The sequence below is a fragment of the Sciurus vulgaris genome, assembly GCF_902686455.1.
Source record: "Sciurus vulgaris genome assembly, chromosome: 2".
In the NCBI taxonomy this organism is placed as follows: domain Eukaryota; kingdom Metazoa; phylum Chordata; class Mammalia; order Rodentia; family Sciuridae; genus Sciurus; species Sciurus vulgaris.
Genome location: NC_136462.1, coordinates 196,802,056 through 196,829,651, shown reverse-complemented (window position 1 = coordinate 196,829,651; position 27,596 = coordinate 196,802,056). Strand labels below are relative to the sequence as shown.

Below are 27,596 nucleotides of genomic sequence, written 5' to 3'. Positions count from 1 at the left end.
TAGATCCTAGAGACTGAGCTCAGGAAACCTGGAATTTATCAGTGCCAAATCTACTGGGATCTAACCAATATCACTGACTCCATTTCAGGATATAATGCACCTTTTAGAAGGAGCAGAAATCGCAGCGAACCTTTTTATGACTCCTTCTTGGGGCTTATCAAAAGAAAACTACCCTGAAACTATAGGAAATTATCTTCCAGTGAAAATAATACTTGTGGAAGGGCCTAGCCCAGTGCCTGGCATGGAGAAAGTATTCAACCAATGTGACTCTGCCTCCAATAAAGAATGACCTCTACCCCAAGGGTATGAGCTTATTCCTCTAGCCATTCATCCCACATTTACTCATCAATCACAAACTACATGGCAAGGCACAGTCCTCAGGCTGAGGGTTAGGGTTACCAGGCTTGGGAAAGAAAAACACAGGTCATGCAAGTAAATTTAAAAAACACAATCCTGTCCCATGTAATAGTGGGGACATACTTACACTATAAAGCCATATGCACTATTTCTGCAAAATCTGCCTGTACTTGGGCACCCTGTATTTTAGCTGGCAATACTCCTGGAATAGAGCAGCAATGAGATGCACAGCACCCAGGCTGGCTCATGCAGCTTCCAAGGAATCCAACCTCAGGTGCTCACAGACTCAATTCCATCTGGCAACTCTGGAGAGCAGAGTGACCTTCTCTCTAGAAGTCACTGCCACTGGGGGCCCATTGAGCAGATATCACTATACATTGTAATTGCAACTTTACCTCCCTGCTGTACTCCTCTGGGATCAAGGTCCTTGGCCTAGGACCTGGTCTTTGCATCTCTGCACCCCTGGACTCCTGCAGAGTGCTAGCAGATGCTCAGCACAGACCAGCTTAATGGGTAAGTAGACAAAGGCACAAATGGTTGAATTTATGTCAAGCACAATGCAGGAGCATGCTCATAGTCCATAAGGCAAGTTTTCTTTCACACACCCTTCAGACATGCTGAGGATACAGAGAAAATTGTGTTGCCAGGATCCAAAGACCATAGGGATGAAGAATGATCTTTTATTTTAAAATGTTTTATGAAGGTACTGCAACAAAATAAAGGCTTTAAAAAGGGGGATGAGAGGAGAGAAGCTGTAACCTTGTAAACAATAATAAAGGGGTTCTCGGAAGTTTAGCTCTGAGCATAAGATTTGACTAATGGGCAATACATCCAGTATGGTTCCAGTAGTTTACCACAGTGTCAGTGACCGAGGCATAGGGTGTAAACAAATACCAAATAATTAAGAGTCATTTTATTGTCAATACTGACTGCCATACAATTGAAACTGAAGGAAAATCACACAAACCCACAAAGGACAGAGGCAGAGAAGTGCAAGGGACACGGTGTCTACAATAGAAAGTCACTTTGTGGCATTGACTTCGTTCCGTCCAGCTGTGAAGGAGGGGAGAGTCGGTATCTATAGAGCATGTTTCACTCAGGCTAAGACTTTTTTATAAAGGAAAAGAAAAGGAAAAAGAAAAAATATATATTGTATTGCAGAGTTTCCCGTGACCACTCAATGAGCCAGGACGCCCAGCTTCTTTCCTTCCTTGTGGCTGCCCTTGCCGCCATTCTGTGGCCTCCCGCCTGGATCTGTGGCTCACACGTCGCCAGTGCGACAATTCTCGGCAGCTACCGTCAGTGCTCAGACCGGTAGGCGGGAAAAGTCTCTGTCCGGTGAAGCTTCAGAGGGCTGGAAACATCTTCTCCAAAAAGAAAGGAAAAGCAACAGTTATATTTCAGGAAAGCCCAGGAACAAATTAGTTACTAACATATTTCTATTTCCTACAGAAATAAGTAACACACTCATGACATGGGATTCTTTCTAAGGCTGCTTGTGATATGCAAATAAGTCACAGGACTGCATGATTAGCATATCATTTGCATGTAGACTATGCCTCGGGTTATGTTCAGTCCATCGGAAGTTAACTTCCTGTTTAATTTTTCATCTACAGCAACCTCTATACCCAGGGTGTTCAGCGGGGGTAAAAGAAACACAAGACTATGGAAACTTGCACGGAAATTCTTTGGAAACCCAAGAAAAATTAAGGATATTTTGCTTAAACTTTTGCTTATATCTTCTTATAAATGTAAAGGAAGATCTCTTAAAATCTATTTATCCCTTTTTGATTTCTAGTATAGGTCTCAAGCCAAGCAAAGCCTAGAAAATCAAGAAAAATTAGCCACTGTGTGACATAACAGTGCATTTGACAAACTTTTCCTGTAAAGGTCCAGTCAGCTATTGTTGACAGGTGGTAAATGAGCAGACATGTGCCAATAAAACTTTATTGAGGAAAACAGTGGACTGGATGGAACCACAGGCCTGGTTTGCTGAATCCCTGCAGATAGGAGCCCTTCATGTTCTAAACCAAGAGGCTCTCCTGCCACCTGCTGGCCGGGGGTTGACAGAACCAGAGGAATTCACAATGCTAGATAGCACTTTCAGAACCAGATGGATGGAGACCCAAATCTGCCATGAAGCCTGGTAACCAAATGCCAGGAGCAAGCAAGCACGGGGCACAGTGAGACAGGGTTGGGTCAAGGAAGCTCATCTGCCCATCTACACCTTTAAAACAGGATTGTTTAAGCACTGAACCAAGCAAGCGGGTTTATGGCCGCCTGTGGCCCTCAAGCCGGACACTGTTATTTTATGTTATCAGAAAGAGCCCTGACTGTGGTCAGACCTGTCTGGGTGCCCCTCTGACCTTCCCACCAGACTCATGAGGTAGGCTCAGACAGACATGCCTTCTGACTCACTTTCCACTTCTGCAGAATGAGGAGAAATATGGGCTTTATTCTCTAGATAGTACTACTGAGGATCAAAGGGGCTCCATGAGCTTTAAAGTCCTCCACAGTGACTCTGACCACAACAGCAAAACAAAAGGAGACCCCAAGGAAACCACGGGTTCAGATCTCAAATCTGACCAAGAGCAAATGACACATCCAGCCATACAGTCACTGTGCCTATTAACATTGACCAACCTCGCAGCACCCCACGTGACTAGAACTCACTTCTATTGGAACATATTCTGTTCTCTTCCCAGCACACACAACCATATTAATGGGGGAGAGTACTAGACGTCAACAACCAGGTGTGAACTATCACAGTGTGATGATGTCCTGCGGGAGCAGCCAGCAGCCAGCGTCAATGCCAAATCCACATCTTGGGTCAAATGCAAGGCCCTTGGTTGTACCTTCAGCCGAGAGAGTGACTGGTGGCATCCACTTGGGGGCAAGTCAAGGAAAACACACACCAGCTTCCAGCATGATGGCTAACAGTCTTCCTGGCTTCGTGTGAAAGCTGTGTTTAGCTTAAGGACAGGAGATGGACTGAAGGACTCTCCTCCACCCACAGTGGCAGGTCACACGGGGTCACAAGCTGGTACTGGCTGGAGGCCACATTCTCTGGCCTCTACAGACCCAGACTCCCACAAGTGAAAGTACTGCCAATATTTAAATGACGACAAAGCCCCATGAAGGTGCCAGTTTCCAGGTTCTCTTGGAAACCTGGAAGGCACTACTGGCCCTACATTCTGCCTGACAGAGCAGAACCGACTAGAGGAGGCTGCAGACTGCCTTCCCAGAGGAGACCTGTTCCCTTCCCAACTGCACCAGGAACCTGCCTCCCCCTACTGCCCCATCCCACTCTCTCTCTCTCTCTCTTGCCTGGACTCAGCACATGCCTCCGAGACCTGACTTACTGTTGTCCCTTCCCGTGATCAGGTCCTACCCTCCTGCTTCTCTCTTGACTGCTGTATGTACAAGTTGCATGAGAGTGTTAGAATTCATATTCACAAACAGCACTGACTTTTGCAAAGCAGCCACTTGCTCCAAGAGTCTATCATCCTCAAAATAAATATGTAAGTGGGCTGGAACCAATCCTTCGGAGACACTGTGATCTCAGGGTGCATGACTTTGAATCCATGCAGGATTTTCTCCCACGAGTAAGACCGTGCCGTGAAAAATTGCCCTGGACTAGGAACACCAGTGTTCCAAGGCCAATCCTTCCATCCACAAGCCTCATGAACTTGAGCCAGTACTTGCATCTCTTCATTTACGGAATGGAGAGGACCGTGCTGCCTTGCCAACTCTGGACAACCAAATAGGGCCACGTGGAAGACGCTGGTGGAGAGACACACACGTGGTGCCACACTCTTGGATTTCCCGTCTGATAAGTGGCAGGGGTGCCAATTTCTTCGTGGTTTAGTTTTGAAACGGGTGATGCTGACTCCTAAGACAACTGCGGAGGAAGGGTTCGAAGTTACACTGGAGTGACTGTGGCCTAGGGGAAGATTGCTAGGTGGAAAGTTGGAGAAGGTAGAGAGGATGTGGGAAGGATCCTGCGATAGAGCTGTATCCTCCCTGCCTGTGTGCGGTGGCCGCAGGCTGCTCTCCCCCTTCCTCTCGTTCTCTGTGGGTCCCTTACCTTAGGAGTGGAGCTGACACCACCCTGCCCAGGAGCCTCCTGAGCTTCCGCGCTCAGCACGAGCAGCCATCACCCCCGCTGTCCCCTCACGGCCTGTACCACCAGCTGCACTGCTTCCCCTTTGCTCTCTGAACGTCCCCAGGGCCTTTGCACTTGTGATCTCTCCGTGAAGAAGGCCTTTCCTTGACTGTCTCTTCTAGACTTAAGGTCTTGGCATAAGGGCTGGGCTTTCAAAGCCTACCCATCTAAAGCCTGCTTGTCATTGTCTCTCCCAAACCAACAACTGGGACTCACTTTCTATAAACACTTTTACTCTATAAAGAAATTTTTAAATTTATAAATTTTTTCTTTGCCACTATTCCACATATCCGATTGGAAATTAAATGTTGGCTTAGGTTGCCTGTGGCTCTTCAATGACTAGAAGGTTCAGCAGCCCTGTGGACATGTGCAATCTAGCACGGTACACAGCATAAGGGAGATGCCAGTAAACCCTGCAAACGGCTGTGTGGATGGTCTGACGAACAGAGGCCAAAACCTTAAACCTAAACTCCCTGCTAGACAGGTGAACCTGGCCATATTGCTGGCCCTTCAAATTCTCAGGTTCTTAGTAGTGAGAATAAATTACTCTCTCAGGAAGCTATTTTGAGATCTAAATAAGACCACTGGTGTTAGGTGCCTATGCCAAGCCCTGTTCACAGTGGGTCCTCAGAAAGAGCAGCTTTTTAAGATACACTCACTGACTGTGGCTTGCCTCCCTGGGATTTCAGTACTTCACAGGAGGTATATTAACTTGTGTTTACATTTAAAAAAAAATGAAAAGAAGCTTTGTGTTCAAATAAATTTGTAGAGTTTCGGTTTAAACAACATCAAATAGATTCTTGCAGGTTATCTCGGAGGCTTGAAAACACCTGTTTGTGTTCTGAACTTCCAAGGGGAGAATTTAACATGTAGCATTTCCCCCCGAATTTGACCACAGTACTCTTCTTTGGGAAGTGGGAGAGGGTTACCTTCCAGGGCCAGCCCTGAACAGAGCACATTTGGAAAACCCTACTCTTCCTGTTTTACCTAATGCATTTTTTTCCCTTTAAGTTGTTTATTTATTTACTTTTATATGTGCTGAGAATCAAGCCCAGTACCTCACACATGCTTGGCAAGCTCTCTACCACTGAGCCACAACCCCAGCTACCTAATACATTTCTAAAAGAATCCTGTGGATGGGACATTGAACAAAAATTGACCAAAGACTTCTCTCTCGTAAATGTCTTCCCATTTTTATGCTGAATATCCTTCAAATATTTATTTTTGTATCTGTCTACCATACAGGAGAATTTTTATCTGAAAATTGTAAAGTGGAGTGGAAGAAACAAGGAAAGTAAATTAAATATGTCTTCATGTATGTGGTGCTGGTTGAAACCTCTCCCCCAGAGTGATAAATAATTCCAAAACAGATCAGCAGGTGGCACTCTAGGATAAAATTTGGGGAGGAAATTAGCATTTTCTTTTTCTGAAACCAGTTTGATAGATAAGGGTCTGCTATATAAGGGTTTGATATATAAGGGTCTGTATGATTTCTAAATATTGGCCTCCAGCTACCAAGAAACATCAGCATGGAACCCCAAAAGGTAGGTGACTTGGGCAGAGGAATTGCAACCCATAAACATCAGCAAAACAAGAAAAATATGTCTTCATCCTGACATACACAGGGCCACCATGTCATTAAAGTTTCCCAATTTCATGTCTTAAGGGGAAAGGAGAGAAAAGGGAAGGGAGGTGGTATGGATACAAAAATACACTAACTTTCTCAGTACTTGTTGTGTAAATGACTGACCACCCTTTAACCAACAGGATAATTTTAGGTAGACTGTGAACAGCAATAATTATTATTTACCTCACTATTAGAAAAGCATAACCAGTGGTTCTAACAGTAAAAAGGCAGTAAAGTACACTTTTTAAACATAAGTAAATATGTTTAAATAGAAGAGACGGAATAAAATTAAGTAATAGTCTCAGTGGCAAGCATATGACAAAATTATGATGATGTAAATTGAATCTTGCAAAACCTCTGAAATTGTCATAATTTGACCCAATCCCCCCCTGCAGATAGGTCCTGGAGGCCAAGCCTATTTGTCATTTACATGTCAATTCAGCGCTGAGCTACTCAGGATCAACTTCTGCAGCACCTGTACACGCACGCCCTCTGCTGGTGACTGGAGTGTGGCGTCATAAAGACAGAAATGCAGATTCCTCTTTGCGTCCTTCACCTTATAGCATCTTCCAGCAAATGCTGGGGAGGGCGGCTAGTCCCTGCAAGGCAGGGGGATAAGGTGGCAAGGATAAAACCAGACTCGCCCTTCTGCCGCCCTGGATGTCTCTGTGCGAGTCAGACTCTGAAGAGGACACTGCCTGCATCTCAGGATGCCCCTCATCAGAGGCGTGCACAGGAGAGATAGCGAAGTAGAGGGGGCACCACCGGCGAGACCGGAGATGGGCAAGAGTTAACTGGGGCGTGGAAAGGAAAAGCTGTCCAGGGGAGAGATGACCCACAGGAAGGGCTGGGGTGACCCGGGCAGAGCGAGCACAGCTGACCAGGAACATAGCCTCATTCCTGCCTTCTCCTCTGCGGTGAACTTCTGCATGTAGACAGGGTGTGGCCCTGTGCGTGCTTTTTAAGTTTGGGATCTTGCACCCCGTTAGTGCCAAGTTCTTCAGCAAGGACCCCCACATTGGTTGGTTTGCTCATACATTAGATATGCATGAGATGTTCTTTTTACTATAAAATATAAAAAGTTTAAAAGAATAAGAAAAGGCTTAAACAGAATATTTCACTGTTTTGTTTTCCCCCAACACACGGGGTCTGTACCCAATTCCAGAGGCCACTTTTCTGGAAGGCAGCGCATTAGGATTTGCTTCAGTCATACAGCTATGGCTCCCTCCCTGATCTCGTCAAGGGTCCAACACTCGGGAATCACCCGGAGCAAGCAGCGCTGGCTGGGTCCAGCCTCAGAGCTCCGATTGTTTGCATTTCTAGGAGGTTCCAGAGCAATGCTAATGCTGCCTCTCCTTAGTCTTCTGCCTTACTTCTCCAAGCCTTGCCTGCCTTGCCCAGGCTCTGTAGGGATGGGTTCGGGCGGGCTGCTCAGCCACATCCACAACTTGAGATCTGGAATCTCTGAGGCTCAGGGCCCCAGAGCCTGATGCAGCTACTGAGGGCCAGGTTTCTGGAAAGATGAAGTGCCCATTTGTGTGTCCAGGCCTTGACGGGGGGGGGACATCGGGGGGTCTCCCAGTGTGGCTGCCCCAGGGTGAGCTGGGCTGGGCCCACGCGCTGCCAGGCCTGGCCCCTAACAGGGCCCACACTTACCCTGCAGGCGGTAGAGCTGGCCGGTGCTGCGCTGCCGTGTGATGTGCTGCCAGTAGGCGCTGCGAGGCAGGGGCACCATGGTGCTCAGGGAGGACGCCCGCTCGCTCATCTTCATCTGGAGCTGTGGGCAGAGCCGAGAGTGGTGCGTCAGCCGTGCTGAGGCGGAAGGCGCCAGGCCTCGGGAGGGCCGTGGGTCACTGGCAGTGGTGGACAGCTACTGTCCTTGCCTGCCCAGAGGCGTCCGCCCTTCACTCTGCTGGCCACAGGGCTGTTCCTGAGGAACTTCCCTCCAATTCAGCTCAGTGCCTGGGGTCCTGGTGGGCTGAGCTCACCACAGTTCCAGGGCTGAGCCAGTGACCCTGTCAGGCCAGCAAGACGCAGTCCCCTGAGGCACGTATGAGAACATTTATGGAGAAGACACCCAGCAGAGGGAGCTAATGGCTTATGTCCATTTTGTCCACTGTTCCTCCTGAGGATCGAGGACATTTCCTGGCCCATGGTGGGTGAGCCAGAAATACTTGCTGAATGGGCTTTTGCTTAGAGGCTTTTGCTTAGGGGCTGGAGCCTGTCTCGGAACAATGATGGGAGAAAGTGAGAGAGAATGAAAGCCACTCAGAAGACGGCCGAGCACAGGAGCAGGAGGTCCTGGCCGGCTCAGGGAGACCCAGATCCTGCAGGAACCAGAGGCCATCCCAGACCTCTCATTACGTGACCCCCTCACTCCCTTTCAGTTTAATTTGGTTTGACTTGGCTGCTCAACCTCTAGTATCAGAAAAAACCCTGTCTGCTTGACCAGGTTCCTTGTCTCAGCTGGTCACTCTTCAGACACTGAGGGAAGAAAGAGAGGGTGGCACCAGCCCTGGGATCTCCAGGAGTAGCCAGTGGTCTCTCCGCACCAGGAGAGGTGACCACCCAGGGCAGATAGCCTAGTGGGATGGGTAGAAAAGGGGGAAAGTCATAGGGACAGGCATGCAAAAAGAATGGGCAGGGGATGGGAAGCAGCCTCCAGCCCCTCTCCCCTGAGCCCCGGTCCTAGACAAGCCATGACACAGTCTCATCATGCCATTGCACACAAAGTGGTTATTCACAAAGTTAGATTTCCTGGATCCACACAGTCTTTAATTCTTTTTTTTTTTTTTTTCACTCAAATATGCAGGTTTGTGCAGGGTGTTCACTGGGGCGTGGTTTTCAATCTGTGGCAACAAGAGGTAACTTAAGTGTGCCTCAGTCAAGACCTGGTGATCAGCCGGTACACACTGGCTGGCTGGCACCTGTTTTACCTGGAGGTGTGGAATTTACACCAAGGAGGAGACATACAAGGCACCGTGAAGGAAGCAGAGTCAGCGCAGACCCCACCCTGGTCCATGCCTTTGCAGTTGCTCTTATGACGGGGGGTGGCACTAGACACCTACCCAGTGGGATGCAGGAGAGTAGGGTGCAATGGCACCCGCTTCACTTTGCTGAGCACAGACAGGCACAGGAGAAAGAAAAGGAGATGCTGCTGCCGTTCAACAGCAATCGGTGCCACTTAAGATTCCCCCTCTACCTATTTTTGGCCTCGGAGTGTGAGGCACAACATCTGCATGTCCACCCCGTAAAGCCAAGATGACCCGGGGCTCATGCCCTGGGGACCAGAACCAGCTCAAGGAAACTCAACTTGAATAAGATGACAACCATCACTCAAAAGTCCACTTCATTTCTACCTGTTGCACTTAGGTTTGAAGGACGATACTCCTGGTCCCATCTTAATATCAATTACAGAATCGTGTCTCTAAGTGGAACTGCAAAGCACTCGGTGTCACGGGATGCTTTTCCTAAATATGCACTCTTAAATCAAAAGGCACAAAAGCTAAGTTCTAAGCCAGGAGAGAAGTTCAGTGGCTCCTTCTGAACATGTAAACATCTCCAAAAAAGAAAAGAAAAAAGAACCAACAGTTATCAGTGACATCTGGTGACGTTCCATCTCATTTACATAGATTGCCAGAAATACAGGGAGGAGAAACTGAATTTAGAGATACTGATTATTTGATTTTCTAAACATAAAAAGATTATATTTAATATAATAAAATTCTTAATATAAGGCTAACACTTGGGGAATAGCAGTCACTTCAAATTATTCACTACTTACTTACTGTAAAACCACTGAGGGGGCCCTGCATGATCAGACTGTATTTTTAGAAGCGCAAATGAAATGGGACCAAGGCCGTGACTTACAGAGAACAGTGCAAAGCCTGGCTGTCTCCCCCTCGACCTTTCCAAGGAATATCTAATTCTATGAAAGGAGCATCCTAATTGTCCCCAGAGAAAAATGACAAGAAAAGCCTTCCCATTCCACACTGCAAAAATGTCTGACTAATTCCCTAAGCATGAGAAGGCGCAGGATGTCACTTGGCGACAGTCTAGCAGGGAAGTTTCCCCGTGTTCCTGAATGCTCACGTCACTCAAACTATCTGTGGAAGCATCAACACAGGGCAATCTGGAGTATCTGGAAAGTAGTCTTCCTCCTTTAAAAAACAAAGCACACACTTCCAAATAGCTATGTTTTTTTTTTTTTTTTAACATAGGCATAATACTTTCACATTAAAATATAAAAATTACCCTGAACCATAGAATTATAAAATGTGGGGATTCCTGCCATTACGTGACAACGACATTCCAGAAACATCTCTCATTCACAAAATTGTGGGGCAAGTCAGGCTGCGGGAAGGTCACTTGAAATGTGAGCCCATTCACAGAGTCACTGTTCCTCTGGAGGACAGCTCAGAGAGCCCAGGGAGGCTGCGGGTGAGGCTTGTGGGAAGTGCAGGTTTAAGGAGGCCCAGGTGGTGGGGGCGGAGGGAGGCCTCCTCTGGGAAGGTGGGCACGTGGCCCAATGGTGCAGGGCCACCGAGCGTGCTCAGCTAGTCCCTTCTCTTCTGAAACTGCAGCTGGACAGGCCCAGCCTGTGAAGCAGCTTCTGAAGGGCGTTTTCCTGTCCAGATGAAGGTGACAGTTGCACAGCTGCTCAGGAAAAAGCCCCTTCCAGCCTCGCACACCTTCTGCATCACAGTGACTCTCTCCCCAGCTTATCAGAGACTCTAAGCTCCACGGCGCACAGAAATGGTGCAGCTCAGGAACAAACGGTACCCTGTAACTGACCGCGCCCCTGCCCCGCGTATTCTGGCAAACACGAGCCCTCAAACTGTATTTAAAGGATAAAAGACAAAACCATAAATCATCTGTTTTCTTTCCTCCGCAGGTCGACTGAACAATTTCACGAAACACTGGAGTTGGAAGAAGCTGGGGCCCAAACAGGCCAGTCTCTTGAGTTAATTAGCCAAGAAACCCAGTGTCCCCTGCAGAACAGCCCAGCTTCTCAGAGGGGGCGCTGTGATCTGGCAGCCCCTCCAGTCCGCCGCCTCGCCTGGCCTGCTCCACTCATTCAGCTGCCCCACCCTCCCAGGGGCTCTTCTGTCCCCAAGCCTGAGAGGGCCGCCACCTCTCACCTCCCACCAGGACTCCTAATCATGTCCCCAGAGAGTTCCCTCAGACCTCTCCTTCTCCTCCCTTAAGGGGACCGGGTGCTCCCAGCAAATATCTCATAGCCTGTGCTAACTCCATCAATTCTCCACTCTGCAACAGCCGCACAACTGGCCCACCCCAGGAAGAGCAGGGTCACAGCTTTGTCTCGGGACCTCAGCACTTACCCGGGCCTCCAGGGGCTAAATGAATGCGCAAGGGACGAGTGAACCAATGCAGAAATGAACCCAGCCTCTGCCCAACAAGTAGCAGGAACAGTTCTCAGAAGTCAATTCTAATCAACCCAAGGAATGACTCGTCTTCTTAGCCCAACGCTGAATCCATGCTGAAACTTGGGGTCCAGGTGAAGTCAGCGTGGCAGGGACTGGCTGTGGAAGACACAGTAACGAGGCTCCACCTCGCTTTGTCATTCAAGCGTGAGCTGAAGCGCTTGGGGAAAGATCTGCTGCTGTGTAAGCGTGATTGTTTAGGACGGCCCAGTAGCAAGAGAGTTCAGTTCTACACATTCAGCTATCCCACCGGCAGCATGAGCTCAAGACCCCACCAGGAGAAGACACAGGCTTTGTGAAGTCAAGCAAGTACCCCCTTGTCCTCCAAGAGTGAGCTTTCCCCCACACAGCAGGATGCATGCCGGTCTCTTCTTAACCCAGACTGAATCCTGGTGCTGCCAATCAACCAACCTGTGCTACCAACTGGTTTTTTTTTTTTTTTTTTTTGTATGGGTGATTGAACTCAGGGGCACTTAACCACTGAGCCACATCCCCAGCCCTGTTGTATTTTATTCAGAGACAGGGTCTCACTGAGTTGCTTAGTGCCTCACTTTTGTTGAGGCTGGCTTTGAACTCGTGATCCTCCTGCCTCAGCCTCCTGGGATTACAGGTGTACATCACTGCACCCCACCCAGCTGGGTTTTGGATGCATAAAAAGCACCATGCTGCTGGGGGAGAGAGGAGAGCCGTGGACCAGGAGACCCCTGTCGCATTTTAAATGCAGTTCCATGTGAGTTCTTTGGTGCCGAAGGTCCCTTTCCTTATAAAACTCAGAGGCAGACAATAACACTGAAAACAAATTTAGGAAGATTATTGGAATTTGACATGCACTACCCGCGTGAACCTAAAATCATTGCACCAGGTGAAAGAAGCGTGTCACAAAGACCATGTATTGAATTATTCCACTTGCAAGATTCGTCTGGAACAGGCAAATCCCTAGGGAGAGAAAGCAGACTGGGGGTGGCCTCAGTCTAGGAGCCAAGAGCAAAGACGATGGGGTTTCTTACGGGATGATGAAAACTCCTGGAACAGGTGGTGGCGATGGCGTCGCAAACCCAAACATGTTAAAACCATGAAACCTGCAGTCTAAGAGTGTGCACGGCCAGGTACATGTGGCACGTTTACATCTCAGCAAAGCTGTCACCCAAGACACAAAAGCAGAGAGGACGTGTGGCGCATGCTGTTCTAAAAGCACAACGTGGTGAGCTGGCGGGTGAAGACCTCCAGTCAGGGGAAGTGACATTTACGTGAAGACCTGAGTGACGATGGCTGAAGTATGGTGTTAGGATCATCGTGGACACTCGTGGTGAGGGCGGACGCCCAGGGCCTGTCCTCATCATGAGAACATCACATCGACTTCCCGGGAGAGAACATTCCAGTGACCAGACCCCCGTGGCACTGTCCCCGCAGCGGCAGTGTCTTCTTCATGCGGTTTGGCTCTCACTGCCTGGGTGCTGGCACCTCTTTCAGGAGTGCAGAGCCGCAGCCCGTCCTGGCCACAGCACAGCCCCACACCGTCCCTCTGCCACCCAGCTGCCCTGGCACCGAGCTCCGTGTTGGGCGATCCGGACGGCAGGGCAGTCCGTGACTGTTCGAGGCGTCCAGTCCATCACAAGTACCACACGCTATGTTTGTGACACTGTCCGGGCCCATTCAGCATATCAGGTCTTCAAGACCCAATTCCACCGGGCTCAGACCCACAACCTCCCGGGCTGCTCCTGAAAGTAACTCAAGTGGGGCCTCCGACAATAATGGCATGCTACATACAAACCATACTGGAATCTTCCATCCTCTCAACCTGGACCCTGAACAGACTGCACAGGGACACCATTGTGACAGTGAGATTCAGCTGTGTGTCCAAAGCCATGTCCACTCCTGGATATCTTCTCGATCTCAGAAACGTCCAAAGCTCCTCCAATCCTGATCATTTTCTCAATTTAAGAATGTATTTAGAGCCACAAATGTTTATGGCTATTTTAAACACAACTGTGGGCAAAGCTGAGCCAGAAGGGATAACCCAGCCCAGGAAAGAATTCCGGATGGGACCTGCGTCTCGATATCTTTCTGTCCTTCTAACTCCAAGCTCAGCCGTTCCCTTGGCCGCCAAGCTGGCTGGCACTTTCCAGCCTGCGTCTTCTGCAGTGTCTTCATCAAGGTTCTGCTGATCTGTTCTGTGAAGATGGTGTTTGAACACAGTCCTCCTGTGCTCTCTGCTCCCTTTAGCCAGCGGACGTATCTCCAGGAAGGATTGTTAACATGCAGATTCCTGGCTTCACCCCTGGAGTTTCTGCAGAGGGAACCCAAGAATTCGGATCTCTCATGAATCCCCAGGGAGCTCTGATCCTCACTACTGAGGGACTACCCTTGGAGGTTTCCCACCGAGGTGAGAGGCCAACCTTGCAAACCTGACAATTCATGTGAATGCCCAGAATCTGCCAGTGAAAACGGCTTGAGCTAGGCTGGCTAGGCAAGCCCCCTCAGTCCTGAATATCCCGTCAGTAAAGCCAGAGAAAAAGAGCTGCGACTGGCAGCTAATTCCTAGACCACACCTGATTCACTGTGGGCTTCTATAAAGGTGAGCAATACTTATAATTAGCCCCATAGAGTGACACTTTCTTGAGCAAGAGTTTCTGAACAAGGTTATAATAGGAACGTTCACATTTATTTTAAAGCCTAAATGTTTGATACCAGACTGTGTTTCTGGCTTGAGGGCAGAAACTTTAGAAAGTTTTCAGCAATGACAACAAGAAAGCTACACATGAGCTCAAGTAAGTAAATATTGAGACTATATTTAACCACCTGGGCCATCAGTGAGCAAACTCAAGCTGAGCCCCAGACAGGCACAAAGAGGAGGGACAGAGGGAGACCAGGAGCCCTCGGGCCTGGGGGCCCTGCAGTGAATCTGTTCCCTCAAAGACAGCTCAGGCTTTGAATAGGGACATATTTTCCTTGTCACCAGAAAGAGCAGAGGGTTCACATTTTTGTGACATTTATGATCGATTTATTTAGACTTGTAATAACTTATGTTTTTTCTTACTATTCTAATTTTTTTTATGTTCAGGTAATAGAAAAAAGTATCTAAGGAAGATTTTAAATCAGTCCTGTACCCATTGCCCCCCACACACAAAAATAAGCAAAAGCACCTTTAATATGTTAGCATATTTTCTGTGTCTTTTAAAAATGTACATGTGTGATACCCGAGGGCATGGTGACAAGGCCCTTTTTACTATGGTATGAACACATCCCACCACTGCTAAACACCACCATCTCACAAGGTCATTTCAAGGTCCCCACCTCAATCTGTCCTTGAGCTGCCCCACCCTTTCTTTGCTCCATTTCCTAACCACTTGTTATTTACCATAGGAGACAGCGGATTTAAATTCTCACCCAATCTCCTTCATAGCATTTTTTTTCTGCTGACCACGATTTTCATTCAGGGACCTTACTCCATCGACAACTGTTCCAACCACCAGTTTTTAAATGAGTTTTAAATTTTAATTTCACTTTGCATATCAAAGGGATTTTTCCATTGACTCAAAAATTACTTTTAAATGTTGCTCTATCAAAAAAGTAGATAAGTTGGCAATTTCATTTTTTTGTTCTTGAACAAAGAAGTCTTACCTTCACGTGATTGGGCAACAAACTTATCTGTAGTTATTAAAAAGAAAAAGGGTAAGTCGTTTAGAAATGCCATGTGAGGTGTCCCCCAAAATCTCGTGTGTGAGACCATGTGAGAAGGCTTAGGGGTCAAGTGATTGACAGCCTTGAGCCAATCAGGGCATGGATCCACTTGAATGGATTAACTGGGTGGCAACTGGGCAAGTCAAGTGTGGCTGGAGGAAGTGGGTCACTGGGGGCGTGCCTTTGGGTGTATATTTTGTCCTTGGTGAGCAAAGCGCTCGCTCTCCCTCTCTCTTCCTCTCTTTCCCTGTTCTGAGCTGCTTTCCTCCAACATCCTCTTCTACCTTGATGTTCAGCCTCACCTCTGGCCCCAAGGACTGAGCCCTCTGTAACCAGGAGCCCCCAAATAAACTTTTCCTCCTTTAACTGTTCTTGTCAGATCTTTTGATCACAGAAGCAAAAAAAAAAAAAAAAAAAAAAAAAAAAAAAACTGACTAAAACAAGAGGATGATTTTAAAAGCAAGCAAGGGGCAGCAATCATGTCCCAGGCTCATGGGAGAGCTTGTCACTGGGATAGGTTCACATGCCATCTGCCCACAACTCCCAAATGCGATCGGCACCCCCAGTCTCAGCCCTGAACCTCAGATGTGCCCAAGGGGCGCCCCTTCCGCTCCACCTGGCTGGGCAGCAGACACTTTCCACGAACCTGGTCTGCGATTCTCAGGCTCCACGCCCTCCTCCAGCCCCCTCCCCTGATGGCAGGTGTTTCCTCCACTCTACCTGCTGCTCTGGAGAAAGAAAAGGCGTGTCTCTGTCTGTCTCTAAGACCTCTCACCAGTGAGTGAGTTCTGCTGGTCTGCTCTCCACCACTTCTCCTCCTCATCACCCTGTCCTGGTCCACACAGTGGCCACACTCACCTGCCTGTGCAGGTACTCATCTTCCTGCTGGTACCCTTGCTCTACTCACTCTGTGTCTTCTCCAAACTGCTTCCAGAATGATCCTTTCCGTGTTGGCATTATCTCAGCCCTTCTCAAAGTCCTCCAGTGACTTCCCAACAGGCCTTGTGAAAAAACTCAAAACCCTCACCACAGCTTCAAGGCCAGACAGGACCTGGCTGTTGGTTATCTCCTATGTTCTTCTCACCTTCTGCTCCAAGATCACCAGCTTCCTGGCATGTTAATGAAGCATGAAGCTGCCTCAGGGCCTTTGCACTCACTCCCCTCTGCCTAAACCAACAGACTCAAACAGTTTAAAGGCTCCCTGTTCCCTTTCCTCAGCTCTCTGCCTAAGTACTACTTTACCAGGTGACAAATCTGATCATTTTCTCTTGCCTACACTGCTAACCTCTTCACAGCACTCATCAACTCTGGATGGATATTTATATGTTGATTATTGACTATTGATTGCTGATTGTCCATCTCCCCCAAAACAATGTGTGGACTCCTTGGAGGACAGAACTCTTCCTTGCTCTTTGTGGTCCTCCTGTCTCCTAGACACGAGCAGGTGTAGTAGGGCAGTCTCCTGACCACGATTTCGCTTTCTGGGTTGTCAGTCATCCATAGCCCACAATACAAAATGGAAGATCTCAGAAATAAACAATCCATACATTGCAAATAATTCTTAATCAATATGTCATTATAATTCTTCTATTTTAGTATTCGTTTTTACTCTCTTGCTCTGCCTAATTTATAAACTGAACTTGACGTTAGCTATGAATGAATAAGAAAAACAGTGTGTACGGGGTTAGTCATCACGGACCATGGGTTCAGGCACCCGCTGGGGTCTTGGAAGGCATCCCCCAAAGGTGAGGGGGCACCACTGAACTCATATTGGTAGACTGAATTAACTTTTAATGAAGAGATATGTCTTATATTTATTATGTTATCTTATTTTTGGAAGGATACCAAAGAGTTCAGCCAAGTGCTGGTCCTGAGGACGTGGGATCTGGGCTGCCTGAGCGCGGGAGATGTATCATACACCTTTCTGAGCGCTCTTTGATCTTAGACCATGTGCAAACTGAAATTAACATACCTCAAAATAAGTGACGACCGTGCTCAGTTACGCACCATCCCAGTCACTAACTCGGGAACTCCGTGACCACAAATAAGGCTCTTGAAGAAGGGAAAGTTAAGGAGACCACCACCCCAGGATCAGGCTTGCCAAGAAGAAGCCTCTTTCTACTCCAGACACTGTGGGGCTACTGCCCCCACTTCCACTCCAACCCCTGCTTTGGTCTCCTCCACATGACACTAGAAAATGAAAACCAGGCGTTAAAAGGAGACTAAAATCAAGTTCTCAAGGAAACCCAACATGATTTCAAGTCTAACTTGAAAGCAAGTATTCCAAATATCTCATGAATAGTAAATATGAGTTTTGAGCTAAATCTTAAAGTGTTAGGTTTATTTCTACAAAAGCCAGACCAAATGTCTCCCTGAAAAAGAACAATAGTCTTACACACTGAGTTTTCTTAAAAAGACTTTAAAAATCAAGCATGAATTTGTGTAGCGTGCAATCTGTTTACCAAGCTGGACGGTCTGTGTCCCTAAGGTCTACCCAGAGCCCCGGGAAGGTCTCACTGATGCAGGTGCTACGTTTGGTGCTGGGCGTCAGTTATGGAGATGAACACATGGGCTGCTTTCTTTGGGGCTCTTTCTGCTTGATGAAGCAGGTTCATTTAGTCAATAAAAACTGCTTAAAATGCTAATCACTCTGCTGAGTGGCAGTAACCAATTCCTCTGGAACAGAGATGCAGATGATATTGAACACATTCTGCAATCATCACGGGCAACAGCGTGGTCCATGAGGAGAGGTGAGTCACTCTTAAAGTGCACAGAGACCTGCAGGCCGTCCGCACACTCTCCTCACTCCCCGTGAGGTGATCCCTCAGTGCCAAAGGAACAATCACTTCTGAGAAGGATGGAGTTTCTGCAATGAGGAATCAGCAACTTACAACTTGTTCTTGCTTCCTAAACACAAGAAACATGGTGAACACAACTTCCATTCACCTGAAAAGGCTGGTCAGCGTCACTACGATTAGACAAGTGGGACGTGAGGCCCAAGGTTCACATTCCACTCTCAGCACGTGTCCCCTGAACAGGAAGACTGCCTTACTGTGGATTCTTGTCTGCATAAAGGCAGAAAGAAGGCCGAGTCATTCTCTAGCTCCCTTTCTGTTCCTTGCCTCTTCTTGAGACCGTTCCTCTTCTTGAAAGCATACATCTTCTCCCAGCCCCCAGGGACCAAGGACCAGGGTCCTGGGACTCACTTTAGGGCACAGTTCTCAAAGTGTGTTCCCTTGACCAGGGACTTCAGAATCGCCTAAGGAATTACTAGAAATGCAAATTCCAATGTCCTATCCCAAGTCTGCTAGACCATGGTGGGCAGGGGTGGGAGGTCGGACTAGGAGCCCAGGAACCTGATTTAACCAGCCTAGCAGGTGACGCCTCAGCACAACAATGCTGGAGGCCCTGGGCACCTGTACCTTCCCCTGCCGCCCCAGGGCTGAGTACAGAACTCCACTTACAAAATCATGAACCTCTGCCTCCTCTATCAAAAGGACTCATAAAATGTAAATGCTCTAGTATTTTGAAAGGCAGTATAGCAACTGCTGTTTAGATGTTGAACACATACAATAATAATGCAGTAATTTAAATGGTAATATCAGGGAGATCAGCAGAGTAGGGCGAGTGGATGAGGGGCGGAGAGAGAGAAGGGGAAAGGAAGGGAATGGGGGAGCACACTGATCAAACTGTGTTCTGTGCAGACATGAACAGGGCACAATTAATCCCACTACTAGGTATAATTATAACGCACCAATAAAAAAATTTAAAAATAATATTTTTAAAGGTATTCACGTCCTTCAATTCAACAATCCTACTCCTGGGGTTAGAAAATTCCCTTAACTATAGTTTAGACACTCAATCACCATTGCCAGTGTACAAGAACATGTATCTAAGGTGTTTACTGTGGTATTGTTTATTAGTGGCAAGATAAATCTGATACGCCTAGAGATAGGTTCAACAGATTCTGCTACATCAAGACCCTGAAATATCATTGTTAGGCGTTAAAGCGCAGTTATGGTTCGTCGCTAGCTCCCAGAAACGCTCCACAGATACAGGTCTCACACAAGGAACTTTTATTTTATGCAGACAATTCACGTCTGCACAGGGGAAAGGGAAGAAAGAAAGAGATAACATGGCGCAAGGTTTGTCTCAGACATAGGAATTTCGCGGGCTGAGAGGAACCAATCACAGAGGAGAATTCTTACAGACTGACTGATGGACCAATGACATATTAGAACGTAAAGTGGGAGGCAGGAAGATTGTGGCATGTAAGCCGGAAATTCCTATAACTGGAGAGGCGGGGAGAATGCAAATTGACAGGTGGTGGGGGAAGCCAGATTCCTTACAATCATAGAGCCATTAAGAAGAACGGATAAAAGAGAGGTTGACAAACTTTCCTGTTTCAGGCCACACCGTCCCAATGGCAACTACTCAACTCCACAGTTTCAGGGTGGAAACAGCCACAGTACACAGATTACCGGGAGCAGAGCTGTGTTCCAATAAAACTTTACTTACAAGAAACAGGCACAGGCCAGATGTTGACTCTGGGCCACAGTTTGTCAGCACCAGGATCAATGTTGACTGCACAACCTGTACCTATTTCCACTAGGTAGTCTGACTGTTAAATTAGAAAACCAGCAGACAGTTTTCAAATGAGCAACATGGTTGCAACTTTATAAAATAAACGAGGGCCCCCAACACACCCACATCCCCTGCAGGCATCTACCTACGTGTGTCTACACCTGTAGCTAGATCCAGGTATCTGTGCAGAATAGGACTGTTCGGGAGGACAGAAAGACACACATTTCTTAACAAAGTTTAGGAGCTGCAGCTGAAGAGAAGGGAGGGGAAAGAGACTCATAAAACAATGAGAAAAGCAAAGCACCAATCGCCATCTACATGATCGTAATTTTGTGGTTAAATTTCACACACAGGAGTTAATGTAAAAGTTAAACTTGATAGGATTTAAAAATCAGACCCTATCTCCAAAGAGTTGGGAAAATCAAAGGAAACAAAGCACACAGCCCCTCAGCACTGAGCCAGATGGAGCTGCTCCAGAGTCCCGACTCTAATCGGCCTTAGGGTGGGCTCAGCCTCCTACTGTGGTTTCCGGATCACCTGCTCCCCACCCATCAGCCCCACCCTTCGTTCCCTCCTCCTGCCGAATTCTGCACTTCATTCATTCCCTCATCCGATCCCTTCATACGCTTAGAGCGCAGGGCCTGGAAACCTAGAAATGAATAAAGCACAGCTCCTCTGGGGTTTGACAGGGTATGGCTGGAGAGTCCATCCAAAGCCCAGCTTTGGTCATGTCGCCGTCCACCTGCAGCGATGCCCCTAGGGAAGACCCTGCCCTGAGCACAGGTCTCCTTCCTACGGCCAGAGGAGGCTTCTCACATCCCATTCCAGGATCCCAGGCATGCAGGAGGCACTTAAAAAAGAGTGAGTGAGTCGTTCACGGATGAATTGACCAAATGAATGAATAGATTGCTAAGTGAACAGAACCCACCACCGTCAGCCATTCTGTCCTCCTCCTCTCCATCCCATCCTCTCCCAGTACCGGTCAGTCCCGAGCCCTGCTCAGGTTGCTTCTGCAGTTGGTATGTACCAGTGCCGAGCCAAGCGAGTGTCTTCTCTCGCAAGGTGCATGCTAACAGTTCCCACTTTGCAGAGGGGGAACAAATGCTAAGGACAAGAAAGGCACGTGTTCAAGGACACCAAGCTGAAGGGATGCCTATTCTGGCCTCAGGGGCTGGCCCTGACTCAGAGCTACACTACTAGTTACTTCTCACAGGAAGAGCTAAGGATGTCGTAAACACCCTAAAACGTGGGCTCATTCATGTCTCTGGTTCATAATAATGATAGCCACCTGGATTTCATCTCCAAAGCTTAGCAAAATGGCAAATGGCCAAAAGTCTAGGCTGCAAAGACATGTGTGGACATCCTACCATCTTATGAATAGAGTATCAGAACTTTGACCAGACCCTTGAAACCCCACTGTCTCAGGGATCTTCTTTAAAGTGGAAATTAACTACCTGCCAAACACAATCTCCCCGACTGTCCAGCAAAACCCCACCCTTACCCTACAGGCTGCAGAGCCCTGGTCCAGCTCTGACAGCCACCCAATGAGCCGTCTTTATTTTCTCCAATTCTTTTCCCTTGTTCTGACATTTAGAGGCAACGGAATGTGTATTCCTATCATCAAAATGTTATGGAGCTATCACAAATAGTACTGAACTGTCAGGGAAAGAGAGCAAGCAGGGGCTTATTTCCTAGTCATTCAAAGAAAAGGAAAGAGAAAGAAGAAAAGAGAGGAGAAGAGAAGAGAAAAAAGTGGGTAAGAGAGAAAGACCACTTTCTTGCTAAGGAAGAAAGTAAATGCGAAGAAGACAGGACTTGGTGAACAGAACTTTGGCTGTAACAATGGATCCTCTGTGGTGCTCAGTTTTAACAAGCAGACTGTTTGTAAAAATCAACCATTTGGGGCCAAATTTCCAAGTACAGCATTTTGCCGAGCACCAGATGCTCTCCCATGGTTATTTTTGTGGGAATGAAAGTGATTTGCATCAATTTATTCAGAGCCATCTGAATCCTTACCCACATGCATAAAACAGAATCATTGCTCCCTTTGCTTCTGGTGATTTCTCATGCCTCCTGCTTAGGGAAATCCTCTCACTCCTATACTTGGGAAAAGCTCTCCATGGGGACTGAGCTGTCCGTGACCTTTTAAAGCTGGCTTGCTTGGAATCTGAGCCTCATTTGGGCACCAGGAGGGAAATGAACTTGGAATTCTGCCTTTAAAAAAAAAAAAAAAAAAAATCTATGCTTATAGCAGAATTTATTTGATCTTCATTTTGTCCATTCAACAAACCTTTATGCCCACATCTAGAGCTTATTACGGACAGACGGCGCATCCTCCCTTCCCCAGAGGCCTGCAGCCTAATGGGGCAGCTACTTTCTCACTTTTAAAATTAATTCCTAAGGCAGAATCCCACCTGGTCAGACTGGCCCTTTAAACACCAAGCCTACACTCAACAGAAGCAGGGATTTTTGTGACAAGATGTGCCAGAATGGAGGGAGGATTCATTTCCTGCCTTGAGTGGTGTGGTGGCCTGGTGGGCTGGTAGGCAGAGGCACCTGCCCATGTGGCTGTGCTGTCTTTTCCTTGCTGCTTCATTGCACTCTGCTTTCAGAGCAAGGGTAAGTACCTGTGCAGCTTTATGAAGACCCCGTTGAGTGCTGGGCCCTACCCAGAAGGCCTCTCGTGGTCTGACGCAGTGGCGCTTGCTCCACTCTTTGATAATGCGCTAACAGCACCATCACATTACCTGGGTTGCCTGCTTCACCCCACTGCTTCCATGTGCAACTCCACCTCCTGCTCCATCTCACACCAGCCATGGGAGGAACTGCTCACACCTGCTGAACCTCTCTAGCTCTCCTCCAGTGCCTCATGTGGACTAGCTCATGTGGACCACACGGCATGGTAAGGCAGAGACACTGTTACTACCACCTACGTGTCACCTCAAGTAAATAAGGCAAAAAGAGGCGAGTCAGAGTTCAGAAGCAGCACTCAATTCCAGACCGTGATCCATCGAATTCTGAGCCCCTCTTCGAGCAGAACTCACATATCTTTAGAACCTGGTTTCTCAACTTTGGCTCTACTGTCATTGAGGGCCAAGTTGTTCTTTGTCCTGTGCATTGTAGGATGTTAGTAGTACTCCAGGCCTCTACCCACTAGATGACAGTAGGACTACCAGTGATGATAACCAAAAATGACTCCAAATATTCCAAAATGTCCTCTGGGAAACAAAACTGCTACTCACTGAGAAGCAATGATTCAGGGTGACTACACATTCCAGTTTGCCTGGTAGCAATCTGTTTCCATTCATTACTTAGGCATCTCTTTTAATCAGAACTGGCTTAATCAGCATACAAAGCATCCACAGGCACAGCGCCCCATACTTAGAAGGGCTCCGTGCTTGATCTGATACCCTGCAGCTGCCATCTTGAAAATCATAATAGTTTTTAAACAAGGGCCCTACATTTTTATTTTGAACCTACAAATTACCTAGCTAATGTTACTCCTAATAGAGTACACTTCTGCTCTCAAAAGTGTCCCAGCTTAGAAAAAAAGAAAAATTCCATGATCATCATACTGATCAGACCTAACAGAGCCTTTAAAAGCTCACCACTCATTTTTGCATCATTGATTAAAAACTACAAAAGCCTGCTTTACTCTTTCATAGAAGACTATTCTACTGAATTCAGTCAATAATACACACACACCAACACACACACACAACCACACACACACACACACACACACACACCCTTGCCTTTTCCATCATAAACTCTCAAATGCACATCTATCTTGACACTTTCCCCAGTAAGAGCCAGCCTTTGCTACCAAAGCAGTGGCTATAATCTTCAATAAAAAGCAGTATCAAGAAAATAAATGTCTTGGCAAAAATACAAAGGATGAAAAGGTACATGTCACTTCCCTACACCAGCAGTTGCTAATGTGAATGTCTATGTGGGTCATGCAGAAATCTTTCTCGTCTTCCCAAGACAAGACAGCGTGAGAATTATGAAAAACTGAAGGGCATTCACCATTGCAAAAATGACAGCTGATTATTACATATTAGAGCAGGCAGGCTCAGTTAACCAGATATTCTCATTTAAAAAGAAAGAAATCTGTATTTCACAACCTCCCATAATAATTGCTGATCACAAATTTAATTTTTTAAAAATACCATCTGAACCAAGACCTCATAGACCAACCAAAAAGTGGCTGCACTCAGCGCTCACAACACTCTCATGAGCTCTGAAAATCTAACTCCTGTTCCTGGCGTGGACATTTGAGACGCTGACCAATGTTCCTTTCTGTCTGAATGTGGGCCAAGAGATACTATTTCACTTCTCTCTGAAAGAGGCCTCATATTTCATGCTTGGACATGCCCATAAATTCTTGGACACAAACTTATTTAGTTCCCCATTTCCGGTTCTGCAGAAGCCATCAACTGGATCTTCCCAGAATGATGTGACCTTCGTGGTTAGTGACACTACCCTGGCTCTGCCTCTGCATCCCTCTCCATGCTGCAATCTTGTTGTCCAATTCTGATTGTCAAATTCTGGTCAAGGCTAACACTTCAACGCTAAGACAAGAAGAGTCATGCAAGACAAAGCACCTGACTGCTAGAGCAACCACGAGCTGGAACCTCTTTTGAATAATGTCTATGTTGTCTTTAAAAATGACTGATTCTGCTTAAAACTGCATGTTGGCTTCTGATTCAACTGGTAGGAACCGGGAAGATCATGTTTGCCCTCAGTTAACCCTTAAGGGGTAAAAGAGAATTTAGAGGGCTTGTAAGGGAGAAGTATATTTGCATGAGTACCTTTGTATCTAATGCCTGAGAACCAAGATTTAGAGCCAGGGTCAGGGAGCTATAGACTCAGGTCAAATCCTAAAGAACTGATTTTGCATAGCCCAGAACTGAGCAAGGCTGTTAAATGTTTAAGGTAAAAAATAAGAGAGGAGAAAGTAGGGAAGCAACATCAAAGTATATAGCACAAAGTCTGAAATATTTACCAGGTGACTCTTTACAGGGAATGTCAGGCAATAATTTACTTACTGACTTCTGGAAACAGATTAGAAACTGCACTGAGCTGATTCCATTCATCTCTACATCCCCAACACTGTGCCCATCTTTATCTTCTTGGCTTCGATTAACAATATGAAAAACCATACTGTTACATACTTACCATTCACCTGGAGCCTCCTCTCTCCAGAAACATCTCAAAATGAGATGATGGTATGATCCCTGCCACCATCAGCCTCCTACACACTGCCTCCCTGTCCAGCCACCATCTTGACCACTAATATTAGATTTTATAAAATGCTACAACCTGTTGGTAACATCTGATTGGTTTCCTTTTCCTAGAGAGGAATAGCCATGAGCTAAACAATAACCATGGCATAGTAACAGGAGCTCACGGCTCTGGAAGGAAGTGTAGAAGGTAAGGTAGCATTTGATTATCAGGCAAAAGTGCTGGGCAAAGTACTGAGCTGGGCACAGTGGTGTGTGCCTGTAATCCCAGTGACTCAGGAGGCTGAGGCAGGAGAATCACAAGTTTGAGGCCAGCCTCAGTAATTTAGAGAGACCTGTTTCAAAATAAAAAAATAAAAAGGGCCAAGGATATAGCACAGTGGTAAAGTGCCTTGTATTCAATCCCTAGTACCAAGAAAACAATAACCACCCTCTCAGCTCCAACAAAACCTTCTCCAAGAAAATGCTCTTTACCCTGACAGAGACTTCTGTATGGCACTGATGATTTCTCTAGCAATCGTTTGTGCCTGACCAGGTATTTTTAAAAATTCAGTTTCAATGTGATGGCGCATGCCTGTAATACCAGTCACTCCAGAAACAGCAAGAGGATTACAAGTTGGAGGCCAGCTGGACGACTTATCAACACCCTATCTCCAAAAGGAAAAAAAAAAAAAAAAACAGGAATCTTACTGGGATTTCTGTGAGACTAGCAGCGGCATCCTTAATCTTTGTTTTTATTCCAGTGATTGTGAAGGCCTCTTATATTCTACATTATATTTCATCCTGTTTCAAATGCTCATAATGAAGTCTGTGATCATGAAAAAATAAAGAAAGAAAAGGGCTAGGGGCTAGGAATGTAGCTCAGTAGTAGAACATGCTTGGGTTCCAACAATAACAACAAAAGAAAACCTCATTATCTTGTATCACATGTTTGCCACTCACCTCCGAGAACCTTCTCCCCCTCATCATGCATCAGTTCCATTTGTCTCAGCCAGAAATTCAACTACTGTTTCTGTTTCTGTAAATACAGCTATGTAGGCGTGGTTTTGAAAAAGTTGATGGAAGAGGAAAAACCTCAAGCAACTCAAAAGTCCCTCCTGGATTCTCGAACCCTCTGGTTCCCCAGTTGGCCAAGGGTAACGCGCACGTTCGCATCTCCCGGAAGAAAAGCCACGTGCTCACAGCAGCGCAGGTCTCCACACTCCTTAGGGTGCGGACCTCCGCCGGCACTGCCCTGCGACCATCCATGCAGCCGCTGCTGCGCATTTCTTGCTGCCTGCCTCCTGTCGTTCCTGTGATGTCATGAGCAGTCATCAGCTGCCTTTGGGAAGACTCCCCTTTCTAGTCATTTCTGCTACTAAGAATCGACTCCCTGGGAACGGGAACTCCGCCCGCGTCAGAGTCCATCCTGCAGCCCCTCAGGGGCTGCCCGGTGGAGAGAAAGCGATCAGCAACTAGCTGAAAAGAGGACTGTAACAATGCAGACATGTGCACACGTCGATTCCCTTCCGCAACGACATCTCTGGAGTAAATTCCTAGAAGTACTGTTAAACTGAGCAAAACCATGTGTGCATTTAGTTTTGGTAAATCACAAATTGGGCCGGAGATGCGCCTTGGTGCACTGGCTCAGCTTGCAAGAGGCGCCTGGCTCCACTGCCAGTCCCACTCACACACACAAAGAAGAAACTACCCCCAAGAGATCATAGCAAGTTGAACCCACAGAACTCGGTTCCTACATGTTGTGAGAGAGACAAATTTGAACTTCTTGTCTAAACGTTATACTCCTTTCAAGATGCAAAGGAGTGGGAAGGATGGTGGAATGAAGGGACACAATTACCCCAGGTGCTTGTGTGATGGCAGGGACGGTGACCCCACCTCATGCACAGCCAGGAAGTGAACCGCTGTGCTCCACTCCGGTACAATGAATCCGAACGCATTCTGCTGTCACGTGGAACTAATAAGAACAAATAAGAATAAATAAATAAAACCAAGAAACAAAACAAAACAAAAAAAAGAACTGAAAGTTCATGGACGAAAGGCAATGGAAGGTTTGGCTCCCCATTTGTAAACCATGCACCATTTTGCATAGTGTTTAACAGGGAGTTAAAATTCAATTAACTACTTGTTTGAATTAAGAATTAATTTCATTCATGGTCATTGAAAAGGAAATAAAATTTTGATGACTCCCCCCCCCAAAAAAAAAGATGCAAAAGATTTTTTTTTTTTAGGGTTTATTGCATGTTCTCCTAGATAAGGCCTAATACATTACTTTGCAGATGGTGGACAGGTATCCCACAAAAGTGTTTTGAATAATTAATATGCCAAGACATAAAAAGGCTTTTAATTCAATTATGGAAACAATGCTGATTATTGTTTTAAGCAGTTTGCTAATGTTAACCCAATGAACCACAGTCCACAGTAGAAAGGTAAATCTGACTTTTGTGGGGCAAGTGGGATGGGAGGGAAAGACCCTGAGCCAAGTGTGTACACCT

At 46.8% G+C, this 27,596-nt stretch overlaps 1 protein-coding gene across 1 annotated transcript in view; it reads right to left on the bottom strand.

Moving 5' to 3' along the window:
* Positions 1-1,248: 1,248 nt before the first annotated feature.
* DOK5 (docking protein 5) overlaps positions 1,249-27,596 on the bottom strand; it is a 176,576-nt gene continuing 150,228 nt past the window's right edge. Inside the window, exons 7-8 of the mRNA XM_079127571.1 lie at positions 7,806-7,926; positions 1,249-1,721 (exon numbers count right to left, since the gene is read on the bottom strand). Of these exons, the coding sequence (XP_078983697.1) occupies positions 1,657-1,721; positions 7,806-7,926 (186 nt within the window). The 3' untranslated portion in view covers positions 1,249-1,656. The remainder of the gene's footprint in view (positions 1,722-7,805; positions 7,927-27,596) is intronic.